An 18,899-nucleotide genomic window follows, 5' to 3' on the forward strand; every position below is an offset into this window, starting at 1 on the left:
CACGGACGGGACCGGGGCTGGCACTGAGGCCCTTTGTCCTGGAGCTTGGAGCTGCTCTGTGCCTGTGGCTGGATCCTGTCCCACTGTTCCTCTGTGTCCCTTTGCCAGCTGAGAGCAGCTCTGCTCTGGAGCCAGGCTGGGAGAGCTGGGAATGTTCACCTGGAGAGGAGAAGGCTCCAGGGAGGGCTCAGAGCCCTGCCAGGGTCTAAAGGGGCTCCAGGAGAGCTGCAGGGGGACAGTGGGAGGTGTACCTGCCCATGGTGGCACTGGAGGGGCTCTGAGGTCCCTTCCCACCCAAACCATTCTGTAATTCCCACATATTTTCCCCACAGGGCAGGAGGGGCCATGGGAGCAGCCGGGGCTGTTTTTAGGCCGTGGGTAAATGTTGGCAGCCCCATAATTACCACCCAGGGTGCCACTGGAGCTGGGAATGGCTCCCCTGGGAAGCAGCTGGAATTTGGCATCAGGTAAAAATAGCAGAGGTTCCTCCCCAAAACACTTTTAGCCGCTCTGGCCACGGGGCCATGGCCGGACACCCAATGGACACCAGGATCCTCCTGAGGGAGCTGAGCCACAGCACCCACCCGGCTCCAGGAGTGCAGTCAGGGAGGCATGGAATGGTTTGGGTGGGAAGGGACCCCAGAGCCCCTCCAGTGCCACCCTGCCATGGCAGGGACACCTCCCACTGCCCCAGGCTGCTCCAGCCCCAGTGTCCAGCCTGGCCTTGGACCTTCCAGGGATCCAGGGGCAGCCCCAGCTGCTCTGGAAATTCCTCATTCCCAATCTCCCATCCATCCCTCTGGCAGTGGGAGCCATTCCCTGTGTCCTGTCCCTCTGTCCCTTGTCCCCAGTCCCTCTGCAGCTCTCCTGGAGCCCCTCCTGGACCTCCTCTCCCCAGCCAGGTGTCAGTGTCACCTGGCTGCTCTTGTAGAGCCCCACAGGAGATGGGATCCAAAGGGACCTTCAGAGGTCACTGGGATCCCTTAAAGCAGCTCCTGTGCCCTCACAGCTTCCCGTTTTCCTGGAGATCTCCTCAAAGGAACCCCTGGCTCCTGCCCCAGGGTGTGGGTGGTTTGAGGGGCTGTGGGGCCGTGTCCCCCAGGGGTTTATGGAGACCCTTGCTGCTGCAGCCGTGCTCGGGGCGAGCAGTGGCTGTGCAGGCCGTGGCCGTGGCCGTGTCCCGCTGCCAGGAACGCTCGGGGCCCGCAGCGCTTTCCTGCACCGCGCTCTCGGAAGCAGGCGGGGTTTTTTTAATTTAATTACTTCCTCTTCTGCCTTAATGTTTCCAAAGATAAACACAGCTCTCCCTCGGAACGGGGTCAGGGAACAGCCGGGCTGTGCCGAGCCTGCCCCCAGCCCCAGCTCTGCGTGGAGGTGGTGGGGATCTCCCGGGATCTGTCCCTGCCATGATTCTGTGCTGGGCTGCTCCCTCCTCACCCACCACTCCTGGGTGTGGGCAGGGTCCAAGTGGATCTCCCTGCAGGATCTGGGAGAGCAGAGAAGCCCACGTTCCACAGGCTCCTGGGGTTTGCCAGCGTTCCTGATCCCTGGGAGTCTGCGCCCCCAGGTCCTGGCAGGGCGCCTGGCACTGCCCCCGGGCTGTGTGCTGGCTCTCCCCAGCATTCCTCCTGAATTTGAGAGGGGTTAGGAGGAGGTTTGAGGAATAATGGCATTGAAGGACAGGACTGGTATGAGCCAGGGTGGGGGGATGACCCCTGCTTCACCTGCCTCATTTCAGCTTCCTGCAAACCCCTTCACCCAGAGCCTGCCGAAGCCATTGCTCCCTGAATTCCCTAGGGAATGAGGAATGAGAGCCCTGCTCCCTGGAAGTGCCGTGCTGGGAGTGTCCCCAGGTGCAGCACCGCCTGCTGCTGCTCCAGGATGTTGTAACTGGGAGTGAGTGACCCTGGGCTGGAGGGTTTGCCTCCCGTGGGAAGCACGCAGTGGCTGGATGGAGTTTTTCCAGCCGGGAGTTGCATGCAGACAGTTTGCTTCCTCACCCAGCTCTGTGTCACAGGCCGTGGGTGATCCTTATCTTCCCTGGGTGATCCTTATCTTCCCTGTGTCCAGCAGGTCAAGCACATCCTCAGACATCACTTAGGTGACCATTGAACAGGGAATGAGGCCCTTATTCCTGTTTTTCCCTTTTTTTAACTGCACTCAGGACCAGAATTGCTGTTCCGGGTGTGACTTTGTGGAGACTTTTGCCCTAAATCCCCTCCAAATCCCTGTGGCCGAGCCTGTCCTGTCACCCTGCTCCTGTGGGGTTCCTCTGTCTGGGAAGGGCTTTGTCCTTCCCCAGCACCTTGTCCTGTGGAATTGCACTGGAACATGGAGAGAGACATGGAGAGAGTGGGAAATTATTCCTTGGGATTTTTGCATTCTAGGGGGCACAGCAGCCATGCCACAGCGGGGATGTGGCCTTGGGGACAGCTGGAGGGGACACTGGGGGTGCGGTAAGTGCCACTTCAGGAACAATTTCTCCATGGAAAGGGTTGTCCAGCACTGGAACAGGGATTCCATTGCCCGGGGAGCTTTGGAGTGCCCGTCCCTGGAGGTGTCCAAGGAATTCCTGGAGGTGGCACTCGGCTCTGGGCTGGGGACAAGGTGGGCTCGGTGGTCCCGGAGGGCTTTTCCAGCCTCAGGGATGCTGGGATTGGCACAGGGAGCTGCCAGCACCTGATGTTAGTGCTGGTGGGGACAGGGCTGTCCCATCCGTGCTGGTGGCCAGGGCTGGGACAGGGACTCGCCCTGGGCCGGGTGGGCTTTCCTGGCGGTGGCCGGAGCTCGGGGCCGCCCCCAGCCCCACAAACGGCCCCTTTGTTCCCTCACAGAAAGGCCATTCTCTGTGCCCCCGGCGGGGACACGGCCCAGGGAACAGAGGCTGCTTTGTCCTGCAGCAGACACTCGGGTGTTGTTCTGGGTGGGCGTGGGGGCGGGGGGCTGCAGGGCTGGCATGGCATGGCATGGGATGGGATGGGTGGCTCGTCCCATCTGTGCCTTATTCCTGCTCGCTGGGAGGGAGGGAGGAGCTGGAGTATCCCAGCTCCCCACCCAGGTGATGGTTGCTCCTGAGCAGAGGGATGAAGGATGGGCTGGGTGTCCTCAGGTGGCTGAGAATCGTGGAATGGTTGGGGGAGAAGGGACATCAAACCCCACCCAGTGCCACCACTCCCATGGCAGGGACACCTCACGCTGTCCCAGAGTGCCCAGTGCCACTAAAGGGGCTCCAGGAGAGCTGCAGAGGGACTGGGGACAAGGATGGAGGGACAGGACACAGGGAATGGCTCCCACTGCCAGAGGGATGGGTGGGAGATTGGGAATGAGGAATTTCCAGAGCAGCTGGGGCTGCCCCTGGATCCCTGGAATGCCCAAGGAAATGTTGGATACTGGGGCTGGAGCAGCCTGGGGCAGTGGGAGGTGTCCCTGCCATGGCAGGGGTGGCACTGAGGGGCTCTGGGGTCCCTTCCCACCCAACCCATCCCAGGATTGTGGTGGGGATGTGGGAAAGGGGATGCAGCTCCTGGAGGGACGACAGGAGGCGGTCACAGGGGTTTGGGGACGGGATGGGATGTGCCCATCCATCAGCCCCCGGTGTGACCCAGCCTGTGGCCGTGTGGAGCTCCCTGGCAGCCCTGGCAGGCTCTGGCCGTGTTCCCACAGGCTTTTCCTGCCCGCTGCCGGTGCCTTGCAGGTGCTGCAGCCTGGCCTGGCCTGGGCCCAGCTCCCGGATCCCGGGGAATTCCAGGCGGAGCTGAGAGCAGCGGTGCCAGGCTTTGATCCCTCCATGTCCCCGCTGGTCTGTCCCCGCAGCTGAAGGTGGCAGGTTTGGTCCTTGGGGCTGGTTCCGGCCCACCTGGGCTGGCAGCGGCTGTGGGGACAAATCCCACTGGCTCCATGGCCGTGGGAATGTCCTGCACAGGCTTTCCCTGGGGACATTCCTGTTTTCTTCTGACACCGGGGATTCGTGGAGTCAGCTTGGAAAAGCCCTCCCAGACCATTGAATCCAACTGCTCTCAGCACTGCCAAGGCCACCACTGACCTGTCCCCAAGTGCCACATCCACACAGCTCTGAAATCCCTCCAGGGATGGGGATCCAGCCCTGTGCCAGGGCTGCACAGCCTTTTCCAGGAGGAATTTCCCCAAAATCCCCCCTGAGGCTGCCCTGGCCCAGCCTGAGGCCGTTCCCTCTCCTCCTGTCCCTGTTCCCTGGAGCACAGCCCGACCCCCTCCCCGGCTGTCCCCTCCTGGCAGGGACTTGTGCAGAGCCACAAGGTCCCCCTGAGCCTCCTTTGCTCCAGGCTCAGCCCCTCCCCAGCTCCATCAGGAATTCTCCAGCCCCTTCCCAGCTCCCTCAGCCCCTTCCCAGCTCCCTCAGCCCCTCCTGGGCTCCATTCCCTTCCCAGCTCTGGTCCCTGGACACTCCAGCCCCTCCAGGGCTCTCCTGGCAGGAGGGGCCCGGAGCTGTCCCCAGGATTCCAGGGGGTCCCTCAGCAGGGCCAGCACAGGGGACAGTCCCTGCCCGGGGCTGTGCCCACACCGAGCTGTGTTATCTGAACTTTGACATCCCCTGGATGATTCAATCCCGAATTTCTGAGGTTCAGGGGTGTGGGAGTCGTGTCCCAGCCTGCAGAGGAGCCGTTCCTGGGGACTGGCTGGACCAGTGGTCCTGTGCTGGTGGTGAAACACCTCCAGTCACCTGGGAGTGGAGGGTGTCAGGTGTGAGGGGTGGGACAGGGCTTGTTCCAAACAAGCTCCTTTGCCTCACATCCCTGTGAAAATTCCCTTCTCCTCTCTCAGTCACATCCAGCTCCTCAGGAAAAGGAGACTCAGGGGTGGCCCCATCGCTCCCCACAGCTCCTGAAAGGTGCCTGTGCCCAGCTGGGCTCGGGCTCTGTCTCCAGGCAGCACTGACAGAACCAGAGCACACAGCCTCACGCTGTGCCCAGGGAAATTCAGGTGGGACAGCAGGAAAAAGCTTTTCCAGAAAGGTGATAAAGTTCTGGGATGGCTGCCCGGGGAGGTGGTGGAGTCACCAGCCCTGGGTGTGTGTGAAAAGCCTGGATGTGGCACTGGGTGAGGTGAGCTGCTGGGGCTGGGCTGGGCTCGATGCTCCTGGAGCTCTCTCCCAACATCTCCCAGGGATTGTGTGAATTCTGTGACTCTGTGAAGGGACTGCAGGAGCTGCTGCAGGGCTGGTTCCCTGCCCAGAGCCCGGGGGCTGGGGTGGGCTGGGGCTGCCGTGCTCCCCGCATGGGTCCCCCGGGATTTTCCAGGCAGGGTGGGCACCTCGTGCAGGCTCTGGGAGTGCTCCTGAGCCGGCACTCAGAGGCCTGGCTGGTGTGTGTGCAGGGCTGAGGCACAGCTCCTCCTGTCCCATCCTTTTGGGGACACGGGGAGCGAGGCGTGGCGCTGGCGTGTCCGTGTCCGTGTCCGTGACCGGAGCAGCGCTGTTCCAGCGCTCCCAGCCGGGGTCATCCTGTGCCATGACCCAGCCCCATGTTTACCTCTGGGCTTATTTGGGATTTCCTGGATCACAACAACATCCTGTGACCTTCCAGCACGGCCAGGAGGGGCTGGGCTCCCCCAGGTGTCCCCCGGCCCTGCAGGAGCGCAGGAAGGACCAGCTGCCTGCAGGCCGGGGTTCAGGGGCACACGTGCTGCCTTTCCCAGGAATCTCCAGCTGTCCCAGGAATCTCCAGCTTTCCCAGCAATCTCCAGCTGTCCCAGGGCTGGGATGGCAGCAGAATGGATGGGGCAGGTCCTGCTCTCTGGGCAGGAAGGGCCGCGCCGATCCCGCAGCCCATACGGAGCTGACGGGTTGGAAATGGGGAGGTTGGGATGGGGCTGCCCGAGGAGCAGCTGAGGGAAATGCTGATTCCCGAGTCAGGCTGCTGGTGGCCGTCCCCAAAATCAGGGTGTACCTGCCTGCAGCTGGCTGGAGAGTGGCAGCTCCTGGCTCTGGGAAAACCCCAGATTCCCATTGTTCTCAAAACAGCCCTTGGAATGATTTCTGTTTGTGGTGAGGATGATGAGCCTGAGACCCCCCAGCCCCGGGCTGAGCCCAGTGGGCAGCAGGGGAGGGGGATCCTGCCCCTGTGCCCAGGTGAGAGCCACCTGCAGGGCTGCCCCAGCCTGGGCACACAGCAGCAGCACCTGGAGCTGCTGCAGAGCCCAGAGGAGGCCCCGGAGCTGCCCCAGGGCTGGAGCCCCTCAGATCCCAGGGATCCAGGCTGGGAGAGCTGGAGGGGCTCACCTGGAGAGGAGAAGGATCCAGGGAGAGCTCAGAGCCCCTGGCAGGGCCTGGAGGGGCTCCAGGAGAGCTGCAGAGGGACTGGGGACAAGGGACAGAGGGACAGGACACAGGGAATGGCTCCCACTGCCAGAGGGCAGCCATGGGTGGGAGATTGGGAATGAGGAATTCCTGGCTGGGCTGGGATTGCCAGAGCAGCTGGGGCTGCCCCTGGATCCCTGGAATGTCCAAGGCCAGGCTGGACACTGGGGCTGGAGCAGCCTGGGACAGTGGGAGGGGTCCCTGCCATGGCAGGGTGGCACTGGAGGGGCTCGGGGGTCCCTTCCCACCTGAACCATTCAGTGATTTTGTGGTCTTGTATCCATTCCCCTTTAACTGAGATATCGCAGCGAAGCCGTGGCAGGGCTGGATGTGGAGGGCACAGCTTGGAGCCGTTGGAGCCCTAATCCTGACGTGTGGATCTCAAGGGATTTTCCTGTCTGGAGCTTGAGCTGAGCCCTTGGCACTGGGAGCGGGCAGCCTTTGGCCAGGGCTGCCTCCAGGGGGACGTGGTGACAGAGGAGGGAGTGGTGACAGAGGAGGGACGTGGTGACAGAGCAGGCCTGTGGTGTGGGAGCACGTGGCCAGGCAGGATCTGGTTGACCCAATCCCTGTGGATATTTGGTGCCCAGTTTGGCTCCAGCTTTTCCATTTTGGGCCCGGGGCTATAAATGGCCCCTTTCCCTGGTGCTGCTAAATCCAGCTGTGGCTGCCAGGCGGTGAGCAGGACTCTGGGGACTCGTCTGGGCTCCCAAAATAGCTCTTCCCTGGTGCTCCTCCTGCTTTCCCAGCCCCATTCCGTGGCCAGGACCCGGCCCCTGGAAATGGATAATCCCCCAGCAGCTCTGGAAGGGGCTGCAAGGAGCCCCCTGTCCCCATCACGGGGCTGCACAAATCCTTGGGATTTGCGATTCCCAGCTGGATCCAGGAGCAGCTGTGTCTTTGGGGAGGTGTGGGTGGTGTGGGAGCCCTCCCCAGCCTGGCAGGGTCGGTGACAGGAGCACTTGGTGGCACTGTCCCCTCAGGCTGTCCCAGAGCTGGTGCCTGGCCAGCTCTGGGATTTAGGGTCTGGAGTGGTGTGGGTGGGGTGCAGGTGAGGGTTTGGGGTGCTCCCTGTGCTCTGGGATGCCCCGGGGAAGCAGGAGCTGTCGGGAGCCCAAAAGCACATCCTGGGCAGGTTGTTTGGGGAGAGGCCAGCGGGGAGATGAGGGGCAGGAGTGCAGCTCAGAGTGGGGGTGCTGTCCGTGCTGGGATCACAGGGAAGGGAGTTCTGGCTGGAGAGGGGCCGGAGCTGCTGCTCAGTACCATTCCTACCTCCAGAGAAGGCCCTGGGAGCTGTTGGCTCCAGATTCCTTGGAGTCTCTGCTGTTCCCTGCTGGAGTGGGCAGCGCTGCTCGGCCTGGCAGGGGCTGGGGTCCCTCCTGTGCTGCCCCATCCATGCAGAGCTGCAGCACCCCGGGGCTGTGCCAGCCGGGCATTCCCGGTGGGTGAGGGGTACCTGCTGCCCTCTGATCCCATCTTGTCTCCACAGGGAGCGGGGATGGACAGGGACAGATCCTGCAGCGCTTCCCGGAGAAGGACTGGGAGGACAACCCCTTCCCCCAGGGCATCGAGCTGGTGAGTGCTGGGGTGACACCGGGAGTGACACCAGGGGTGACACAGGGTCTGGCTGGGGGCCGGGGGGGAGCAGTTCCCACCTGCCCCAGGTGCATCTCCAGCTCTCAGAAACTCTGGGATCCCGTGCTGGCTCCTCTCCTCTCCTGGCCTCCTGCTACCTCTCCTCTTCTGGGATGCTGGGATGTCTCCTGGAGGAGCCATGGATGCAGCCTCAGTGTCCACAGCCCCCCAGGAGCATGGGCAGGCCTTTCATAAAATCACAGGAGGACACAGGGTATCATAGAATCACAGAATCACACAGAATCACAGAATCACAGACTCACACAGAATCACAGACTCACACAGAATCACAGAATCACAGACTCACACAGAATCTCAGACTCACACAGAATCACACAATTACAGAATCACACACAATCACAGGATCACACAGGACCTCGCAGGATCTCACACAATTACAGAATCACACACAATCACAGGATCACACAGGACCTCACAGGATCTCACACAATCACACAGAATTCACCCAAGCACAGGTCACACAGTGTCACACGGAATTCACACAGTCACACACAGTCACACACAGTCACACACCATCACACACAGTCACACACAATCACACACAATCACACACAGCCACACACAATCACACACAGTCACACACAGTCACACACAGTCACCCAGTCACCCACAATCACACACAGCCACACACAGCCACACACAGCCACACACAGCCACACACAGTCACACACAGTCACACACAGTCACACACAATCACACACAGTCACACACAGTCACACACAGTCACACACAATCACACACAGTCACACACAGTCACACACAGTCACACACAGTCACACACAGTCACACACAGTCACACACAATCACACACAGTCACACACAGTCACACACAATCACACACAGCCACACACAGTCACACACAGTCACACACAGCCACACACAGCCACACACAGTCACACACAGCCACACACAGTCACACACAATCACACACAGTCACACACAGTCACACACAGCCACACAATCCCTGGGAGATGTTGGGAGAGAGCTCCAGGAGCATCGAGCCCAGCCCAGCCCCAGCAGCTCACCTCACCCAGTGCCACATCCAGGCTTTTCAAACACACCCAGGGCTGGTGACTGCACCACCTCCCCGGGCAGCCACCCCAGAACTTTATCACCTTTCTGGAAAAGCTTTTTCCTGCTGTCCCACCTGAATTTCCCTGGGCACAGCGTGAGGCTGTGTGCTCTGGTTGTGTCAGTGCTGCTGGAGACAGAGCCCGAGCCCAGCTGGGCACAGGCACCTTTCAGGAGCTGTGGGGAGCGATGGGGCCACCCCTGAGTCTCCTTTTCTCCAGGCTGAGCACCCCCAGCTCCCAGGTCCTGCCCAAGGCTGGATCCCAGGGCCTGGGTGTCCCCATCCCTCTGGACACGGTCACCAGCTCTAAGGAGGGCTCTGGGATCAGCTCAGAGCTGGGACATTCCTGGGATGTGCTGCTGTGGGGATCCTCCAGACCAGCTCCAGCTCATCCAGGAGGGTGGGATTGTTCCCCTCATTGCTGACCTGGAGTGGGAGCTCTTCCCAATCCTTGCCCTGCTCCCTGGACATCCAGGGACTCTTGAGGGACGAGCTGGAGCTCCATTCCCTGTGAAAAGCATGGGCTGGGGCAGACCCACCGCCTGAGCCCTCTGCAAGCTGCTCCATTCCCCCTGGGGTTCTTGGAATCGTGGATTTACTTGGGTTGGAAAATCCCTCTGAGCCCATTGAGTGCAGTCAGTGGTGCCAAGGCCACCACTGCCCATGTCCCCAAGTGCCACATCCACGTGGCTTTGAAATCCCTGCAGGGATGGGGACTCCAGCCCTGCCCTGGGCACTGCCAGGGATGGACATCCTTTTAGGTGGGATCTTGGGAAGGAATTCCTGCTTGGCAGGGTGGGAGGTGTCCCTGCCCATCTTCACTGGGATCACTGGGGTCGCTGGCTCCTCATCCCATTGTTTCTGGGATTGGCAGCATCCAGCTCCTCCTCCCGTCGTGTGTCCCATGAAATTCCAGCACAGTTTGGGACCTTTCTCTGCAGTTCTATCTGCAAAACCACAGATTTATTTTTATTTTTATTTTTTATTTTTATTTTTATTTTTATTTTTATTTTTCTTTTTATTTTTATTTTTATTTTTATTTTTATTTTTATTTTTATTTTTATTTTTATTTTTATTTTTATTTTTATTTTTATTTTTATTTTTATTTTTATTTTTATTTTTATTTTTATTTTTATTCTTATTTTTATTCTTATTCTTATTTTGATTTTGATTTTGATTTTTAATTTATTTTTATTTTTATTTTTATTATGTTTATAGTTTTATTTTTATTTTTAAGTTTATTATTTTATTTATTATTTAATTTTTATTTTATTTAAATTTTTATTATTTTAATTTTTATTTCTATTTTTATTTCTATTTTTAATTTCTTATTTTTATTTTTAATTTATTTTTATTTTTATTTTTATTTTTATTTTTATTTTTATTTTTATTTTTATTTTTATTATTTTTATTGGTTTATTTTTATTTTTAAGTTTATTATTTTATTTTTATTATTTTTATTTTTATTTTATTTTAATTTTAATATTTTTATTTTTATTTTTATTTTTATTTTTATTTTTATTTTTATTTTTCTGCTCCGAGTTTCCTGGTGTCTGCAGGGACTTGGGAACTGTCCCAGGCAGGAGCAAAGCAGCTTTTTTTCCCAAGGGTCAAACTGTCCAGCCAAAAAATCCTTGGAATTTAAACAATTGGAGCCCTGTGCTGTTGGGAGCCAGGGGTGGCTCCAGGGCTGCTCACAAACTCTCTGTGTCCTGGGGGAGCAGCACGTGGGGCTGATCCTGGGGTCGGGTGGGACGTGATGCTGCGGTCAGGGCTGATTCTCCTCGACAGCTTTTTGGGGAAAAAGCGTTCCCAGGGTGTGCAGGGAGGTGGGATTGGAGCTCCTGGCTGTGTGCAGTGTCCAGCAGCAATTCCCAACAGAAACAGCTCATTTTAATGGATCCGGTTCCTCTGGAGACAGGCACGGAGTGGGAGCCTCTCCCTGCCTGCCCAGAGCTGTTCCTGCAGAGCCCTGGGAGCTGCCTGGTGGGGGCATTCCCAGGGGTGAGGAATTCCCAGAGGTGAGGGCATTCCCAGAGGTGAGGGAATTCCCAGGGTGAGAGCATTCCCAAGGGTGAGGGAATTCCAGAGATGAGAGCATTCCCGGGGGTGAGGGCATTCCCAGGGGTGAGGGAATTCCAGAGGTGAGGGCATTCCCAGGGCAGCAGCCTCACAAGCCCGGGGTCTACTGGAACAGGGGGATCCAGGTGGGGGCTGTGCAGAGTTTGGGGTGTCTGTGCCATGGGGGTCTGGGGGTGTGCAGAGTTTGGGGTGTCTCTGTGCCATGGGGGTCTGGGGGTGTGCAGAGTTTGGGCTCTGTGTGCCATGGGGGTCTGGGGGTGTGCAGAGTTTGGGGTGTCTCTGTGCCATGGGGGTCTGGGGCAGTGCAGATTTTGGGGTGTCTGTGCCATGGGGGTCTGGGGGTGTGCAGAGTTTGGGGTGTCTCTGTGCCATGGGGGTCTGGGGGTGTGCAGAGTTTGGGGTGTCTCTGTGCCATGGGGGTCTGGGGCAGTGCAGATTTTGGGGTGTCTGTGCCATGGGGGTCTGGGGGTGTGCAGAGTTTGGGGTGTCTCTGTGCCATGGGGGTCTGGGGGTGTGCAGAGTTTGGGGTGTCTCTGTGCCATGGGGGTCTGGGGGTGTGCAGAGTTTGGGGTGTCTCTGTGCCATGGGGGTCTGGGGGTGTGCAGATTTTGGGGTGTCTGTGCCGTGGGGGTCTGGGGGCAGTGCAGAGTTTGGGGTGTCTGTGCCATGAGGGTCTGGGGGCAGTGCAGATTTTGGGGTCCCTGTGCCGTGGGGGGACCTTTCCCAGGAGCTGGGGCTCCTGCCTGTCGGGACTGTCCCACCATGACCCCTCCTGGTGTGGGGTTCTCCAGGTGGCTCCTGCTGTTCCTGCTTCCCTGCAGGGATTTGGGAATTCCTGGAGCCTGTCCAGCGGGATTAGGGGGTTCCAGGAGCCGGGGGGGCTCTGCCTGGTGCTCCCCCTGCTCCCGGCCCGTGGGGCTGCCCCTCCCCACAGGCCCTGTGGGCGATGTGGGGTCGGGGTGGATCCCCGGTGAGGGCTGGCACCCTGAGCTCCCTCCGTGCCTCCCGCAGTTCTGCCAGCCCAGCGGGTGGCAGCTCTTCCCCGAGAGGAACCCCCCCACCTTCTTCGTGGCCGTGCTGACCGACATCAACTCGGAGCGGCACTACTGCGCCTGCTTCACCTTCTGGGAGGCCGTGGAGAGCCCGCAGGTACCGGGGACACGGGGACACAAGGACACGGGGATGGGGCTGGCAGCGCTGATGGGATAGCACCCAGCTGCCTTTGGCACTGGCCGGGGGTTCCTGTCTTCCCTGTGCCACAGGAATCCATGGATAGATGGGAAGGGTGGCCAACAGCACTAAAAGGAAGCACCCAGCTGCTTTTGGCACTAGCCACGGATTCCTGCCTTCCCTGTGCCACAGGAATCCGTGGATAGGTGGGAAGGGTGGCCAGCAGCACTGATAAGGAAGCACCCAGCTGCTTTTGGCTCTGGCCGGGAGTTCCTGCCTTCCCTGTGCCACAGGAATCCGTGGATAGATGGCAAGGGTGGTCAGCAGTGCTGCTGGAGAAGCACCCAGCTGCTTTTGGCTCTGGCCAGGAGTTCCTGCCTTCCCTGTGCCACAGGAATCCATGGATAGGTGGGAAGGGTGGCCAGCAGTGCTGGTAGAGAAGCATTCAGTTGGGTTTAACTCTAGCTAGGAGCTCCTGCCTTCCCTGTGTCAGAAGAGTCAGTGGATGGATGGCAAGGGTGGCCAGCAGTGCTGCTGGAGAAGCACCCAGCTGCCTTTGGCACTGGCCAGGAGCTTCTGCCTTCCCTGTGCCACAGGAATCCATGGATAGATGGGAAGGGTGGTCAGCAGCACTGATAAGGGAGCACCCAGCTGCTTTTGGCTCTGGCCATGGATTCCTGCCTTCCCTGTGCCACAGGAATCCGTGGATGGATGGCAAGGGTGGTCAGCAGTGCTGGTGGAGAATCATTCAGTTGGGTTTAACTCTAGCCAGGAGCTCCTGCCTTCCCTGTGCCACAGGAATCCAGACCCTGGCACTGGGAGTTTGGGACAGGGAAGAGCATCCCTTAACCCCCAGCCCGGGCTGGTTTGTGCCTTCACAGCCCCAGAGCCAGGCCAGGAACGGCGAGGAGAAGGAGGAGGAGGAGGAGGAGGAGGCCTCGTCGCTGGTGCAGCCTGCCCAGCTGTTCGCCCCCAAGAGCCTGGTGCTGGTGTCGCGGCTGGACCACGCCGAGGTGTTCCGGGTGAGTCGGGCGGCACGGGGAGCGGGATGCTGCTCAGGGGAGGGGGCAGCTGTGCTGGGAGAGGCTTGCTGCAGTGGGAACACGCTGGCACAGCCCCTGGGAGCTGTCCCTGTCCTGCCCTTGGCACCCCGGGTGGCTGCGGGGCACGGGGCAGCTGCCAGCCCCGCTCCTTGGAGCCGTGAGGAACAGCCCGTCCCTGGGAGCGCTGGCTGTGCCCTGCCTGTGCCCTGCCTGTGCCAGCTCTGCCGGCTCCAGGGGTGCTGCACTCTGTGCCTGGGCAGGCCTTGGGAGGGCTGGGTGCAGATTGTGTCCATGGGGAAGGGCTGGGAGTGTCCGGCCTGGAGAAGGGAAGGATCCAGGAGAGCTTCCAGCTCATTCCAGGCCCTAAAGGGGCTCCAGGAGAGCTGCAGAGGGACTGGGACAAGGCCTGCAGGGACAGGACACAGGGAATGGCTCCCACTGCCAGAGGGATGGATGGGAAATTGGGAATGAGGAATTGCCAGAGCAGCTGGGGCTGCCCCTGGATCCCTGGAATGCCCAAGGCCAGGCTGGACACTGGGGCTGGAGCAGCCTGGGGCAGTGGGAGGTGTCCCTGCCTTCTGTGGAGTGGGAATTCTCTGAGATACGGGATCTGTTTTCCTAAGGCTGGGTCAGCAGAGTGGGGTCGTGCCAGGCACAAGCTGGGGCAACTCCAGGGGACAGGGTCACTTCACTTGTTCCCAGAGACAGAGGTGTCCTGCCACCTGCTCCCCGGGACAGAAACAGCTCCCAGCTCCTCACTGCAGTGCCCAGGAGGAATCTGAGCTTCATCTTCCCTCGTTATTCCAGCAGGCAGGGCTTTATCCTGCTCTTCCCTCATTATTCCACTGGGCCAGAGTTTGCCTGGCCCTGCTCCCCAAATCCCAGTGTTTGTGTTTTCCTTTTCCTCGATGGTTGGAAACAACACCTCGATGGTGCCTAGAATACAAATTCCTCAAATCCCTCATTCCCAGCTTGTCCTGAGGGCTGCCCTGTGCTGGTGCCCCCAGAGCTGGGACTGCTGCTGCTTCCCAGCTGGAACAGGCTGTTTTTGTGGGCAGGGACCCACAGTGACCACCCAGGGCTGGGGGTGTGCAGAGTTTGGGGTGTCTCTGTGCCATGGGGGTCTGGGGGTGTGCAGATTTTGGGGTGTCTCTGTGCCATGGGGGTTTGGGGGCACTGCTCAGCCGTGCTCTGCTCCCCTCTCCAGAACAGCCTGGGGCTGATCTACACCATCTACGTGGACGGGCTGAGCGTGTCCCTGGAGAACGTCATCGGGAACCTGCTGACCTGCACCATCCCCATCACGGGGGGAGCGCAGGTGGGTGTCCTGCTGTCCTGCTGTCCTGCTGCCCTGTCCCTGTCCTCGCTCTGCCCTCAGAGCCCAGCCCAGTCCTGCTCCCCGTGCCGGCGTGGGCCCCGTGGGCAGGCCTGGCTCCGTGCCCTGCTGCCTTCCCGAGTGCTTCCCAGCACAAATCCCACTCACATCCTCAATTAGCCAAGGAGCTCCTGCTGCAGCTTCCATGTCCTGCTGGGAGCACCAGGAGCTTGTTAACCTGTGCAAACATTCCCTGGTCCGTGGGCACTCCTGGGGTCTGGCTGTGTGCTCAGCCCTGTGGGATCCCCTGTGAGAGCTGCTCCAGAGCCAAGTGGTCACGGGCCATCTGTGAGAGCAGGGCTGGGACAGCTGTGGGGACACGGGCCAGCAGGGCCAGGACAGCAGCCTGGAGCTCTTCCTGGGGCACTGGCCTGGTGCTGTGCCCATGGCTGTGCCAGCTCCTGTGTCTGTGCTGGGGGCCTGAAGAGCAGCAGCTTCTCCTGCAGCTGAGGCCACCAACCCCCCCGCTGTCCCCTCAGAGCCATGTGTCCCCCCAGCCTGCCCTGCTCTGGCCCAGCTGGGCTCAGCACATGGAGCTGATCCTTGGGGATGGCAGAGAGGGAAAGCCCAGCTGGAGCCCCTGGCAGGAGGCTGGGGTCAGCAGCGCTGTGCCCTGGAGCTCTTGTGTCCTGCTGGCCCCTGGGATGTGTCTGTGGCTGTGGGATTGTGTCCCCATGTGCCTGCCCTCGGCTGAGCTCCCCTTCCCCCAGCACAGAGTGCCAGGAATGATCCCACAGCCAGGCTGATCCAGGGCAGCAGCCTTGGCCAGGCTGGGACAGGGCCATGGGGCACTAGGACAGTGCCACGGGGCACTGGGATGGCACTATGGGGCACTGGGACAGCAGCACAGGGCACTGGGACAGCAGCACGGGGCACTGGGACAGCGCCATGGGGCACTGGGACAGCGCCATGGGGCATTGGGACAGCACCATGGGGCACTGGGACAGCAGCACAGGGCACTGGGACAGCAGCACAGGGCACTGGGACAGTGCCATGGGGCACTGGGACAGCACCATGGGGCACTGGGACAGCAGCACAGGGCACTGGGACAGCACCATGGGACACTGGGTCAGCACTGTAGAGCACTGGGACAGCAGCACAGGCCCCGGTGCCTCCACAGGGGTTTCCTCCCTGCCGTGCCGTGCCGTGTCCCCGAGGGGGGCTCTCCCTGCTCCCGTATCCCAGCGGGATTTGGGGTGCACGTTCGGGGTGCCTCTGTCCCCCAGGGCCGTGCGGGTCCTGGGAGAAGCTGGCAGTGCTGCCGGGATTTGCGGGAGCGGAGTGGAGCCAGGCCTGTCCCAGTGCTGGGGCAGAGCCAGGCGCTGCCACCCCGGGCTGTGCCAGGCACCCGGGTTTGTCCCTTCCCATGGGATCTGCCCGGATCCGGCTCCTCCCGGCGGGACCAGGAGCGGCTGCCGGAGCAGGACGGCTTCTCCTGCCACCATGGCTCGCTGAGCTTGGCACAGATCCGTGCCCCCAGCTGGGGCAGGACAGCTCTGCGCGTGGGAACAGGGACTGTGTGACGGGGAGGTGGCAGTTTGGTGGTGGCACTTCCCTTCCCGTGGTTTTCCTGCTCTCCTGCCGTGTCCAGCGCTCCTTCCCGGTGCCATAGGCACTGCTTTCACCCGTGTCTGTGTCTGTGGGCTCCTCTCCTGTCCCTGCTGTCCCTGTCTGTGTCTGTGGGCTCCTCTCCTGTCCTGTCCCTGCTGCTGTCCCTGTCTGTGTCTGTGGGCTCCTCTCCTGTCCCATTGTCCCTGCTGCTGTCCCTGTCCGTGTCTGTGGGCTCCTGTCCCATTGTCCCTGCTGCTGTCCCTGTCCCTTTTTGTGGGCTCCTGTCCTGTCCCTGCTGCTGTCCCTGTCCATGTCTGTGGGCTCCTGTCCCATTGTCCCTGCTGCTGTCCCTGTTTGTGTCTGTGGGCTCCTGTCCTGTCCCTGCTGCTGTCCCTGTCTGTGTCTGTGGGCTCCTGTCCTGTCCCTGCTGCTGTCCCAGCTGTGCCTGTCTGTCTGTCTGTCCTAACTGACTGTGTCTCTGTCTGTCCCATCTCAGCCTGACGCGGAGGACGAAGCCGTGGTACGAACTCCTTTTCTCTCCCGTCTTCTTTTCCCCACTTTCCTCTCCCTGCTCTGGGGCTGTCCCCTCCTCAGCAGCCTCTCTGCTGATCGCTGTGACCCGGCCCCAGCTCCCGGTGCTCTCAGGGCACCCTGGGGTGCGTGTGTCCCACCTGAGGGCAGCCAGGATGTGTCCCCGGGCTCTGGGAAGGGGCTGCATTCCTGACACGCCTCTCCGGGTTGTGACAGCCCAGCTCAGGGCTCTTGGACATCTCAGGATTTTGGGGCTGTTCTGCCAAGAGGTGGCTGCAGTGGGAACGCTGCTCCTGCAGGAGTGTTTTCCCTGGAGAGGAGTGCAAAGAGGAGGAGGAGGGCCTGGAGACAGCCTGGGGGTGTTTGAGTGTCCCTGGGAACGAGCTCAGGGCTGGGAATATTCAGTGATACCAGGGAAGAAGCGCTGATCCTGTGATCCCTTCCCCCAGAATATTCCTCGGGGTATTCCTCGGGGTATTCCTTCCACTGGGGAGGCTCTGGAGCTGCTCCTGGGCACAGCCAGGCTGGGACGGGAGCTCCAAGGGCCCACAAGAGGCTGGAATTCCCTCGAATTCTGGGGAGCCTTTGAATCCTGGGGAGCCCTCTTATCCTGGAGAGCTTTTGAATCCTAGAAAGAGCTCACATTCCCTCAAATCCCGGGGAACCCTCGTGGTGTCCCGGAGTGCCATTGTGTCCCATCCTGGGGCCGCTGGGACACTGCTGGTGCTGGCTGGGGACGTTGCAGGAGGTGCCCTCCTTCCCCTCAGCCCAGGGACCCAGTCAAGCACCCAGCAGGTGCCATGGCAGCTTCTTCTTCTCTCTTTCCCTTTTCCTCTTTCCCTTTCTCTTTCCCTTTCCAGACGGGGGTTGTGCTGGGGCACGGTGGCCCTGGGGTGGTCTGGCTGCCCCTGCCCTGTCCCGGTCCTTCTCTGGGTGGCCCTGGTGACCAGGTGTGTGTTGCCTTGCAGAGGACGATCTCGCTGGGAGCAGGGGACAGGCAGGTGATCCAGACACCCATCAACGACTCGCTGCCCGTCAGCAGCTGCAGCGTGGCCCTGCTCTTCCGCCAACTGGGTGAGACGTGTCCCCACCCTGTCCCCGTGGCATCTGGGGTCCCTACGGGTCACCTCCCGTGTGTGGCTCCGAGCCCTGGCCTGGCTGTGCCACCCCTTTTCCAGGAGGGTGGGATTGGGGCTGGGGTCTGGGGGAGCAGCCCAGGGGTGCCACTAGCCTCGTGCCCCCCAGGGAAGGCCACCAGCCCCCAGGGAAGGCCACCTCGTGCCCCCCAGGGAAGGCCACCAACCCCCAGGGAAGGCCACCAGCCCCCAGGAGGGACAGAGCATGTCTGGGAAGGGGGGAGCACACTTGGCAGTGACCAGAACCACCAGTGGCTCCTCTCCTGGCTGCAGGGATGGGGAGTGGGCTGCAGCCTGGGAGGGGTCAGGGGTCTCTGAGGGGTGTCAGAGGGACCCCCCCGATTCCTGAGCCCCCGCTGTGCCCTGCCCAGGCATCACCAACGTGCTGTTCCTGTTCTGCGCGGCGCTGACCGAGCACAAGATCCTGTTCCTCTCCAGCAGCTACCAGAGGCTGACGGACGCCTGCCGGGCCCTCCTGGCTCTCATGTTCCCCCTCAAGTACAGGTGAGGGTCCCTGAGCTTCCAGCTGTGCCAGCTGTGCCCCTGTCCCACCCTCGGTGCCTCTCGGGGTCTGGGGAATAACCGGGAGTCTCTCAGCCCTGCCTCCCTCTTCTCCCAGGCAGAACAGGCTCTGGCACTGGAGGCAGTGCTGGGAGATGTTCTGAGCAGGGACAGGACACAGGGAATGGCTGCAGAGAGGCTTTTTTTGTTTTTTTTCCCAGAGGAACCCTTTTCTTCACAGAATTATGGAATCCCTGAGCTTGGAAAAGCCCTCCAGGGTCACCAAGTCCAAGCTGTTCCCCATCCCCTCCTTGTCCCCAGCCCAGAGCCCTGAGTGGCACCTCCAGGAGTTCCTGGGACACCTCCAGGGATGGAGACTCCAAACCTCCCTGGGCAGCCCCAGCCAAGGCCTGACCCCCTTTCTGTGGAGACTTTTTCCTGAAATTAT

At 60.4% G+C, this 18,899-nt stretch overlaps 1 protein-coding gene across 6 annotated transcripts in view; it reads left to right on the top strand.

Annotated features, from left to right (window-relative positions):
• The window catches only part of SBF1 (SET binding factor 1), a 63,659-nt gene that overhangs the window by 16,779 nt on the left and 27,981 nt on the right, over positions 1 to 18,899 (top strand). For 3 of the 6 annotated variants that reach the window (XM_041720728.2, XM_041720733.2, XM_041720735.2), the window contains exons 2-8: positions 7,824 to 7,909; positions 12,156 to 12,293; positions 13,196 to 13,336; positions 14,565 to 14,675; positions 16,780 to 16,803; positions 17,783 to 17,888; positions 18,322 to 18,454. In XM_041720728.2, the coding sequence (XP_041576662.2) occupies positions 7,824 to 7,909; positions 12,156 to 12,293; positions 13,196 to 13,336; positions 14,565 to 14,675; positions 16,780 to 16,803; positions 17,783 to 17,888; positions 18,322 to 18,454 (739 nt within the window). The remainder of the gene's footprint in view (positions 1 to 7,823; positions 7,910 to 12,155; positions 12,294 to 13,195; positions 13,337 to 14,564; positions 14,676 to 16,779; positions 16,804 to 17,782; positions 17,889 to 18,321; positions 18,455 to 18,899) is intronic. The other 3 variants (XM_041720732.2, XM_041720738.2, XM_041720737.2) reach the window with 1 other exon arrangement.

Source organism: Taeniopygia guttata, chromosome 1A (genome assembly GCF_048771995.1).
Source record: "Taeniopygia guttata chromosome 1A, bTaeGut7.mat, whole genome shotgun sequence".
NCBI classification, from domain to species: domain Eukaryota; kingdom Metazoa; phylum Chordata; class Aves; order Passeriformes; family Estrildidae; genus Taeniopygia; species Taeniopygia guttata.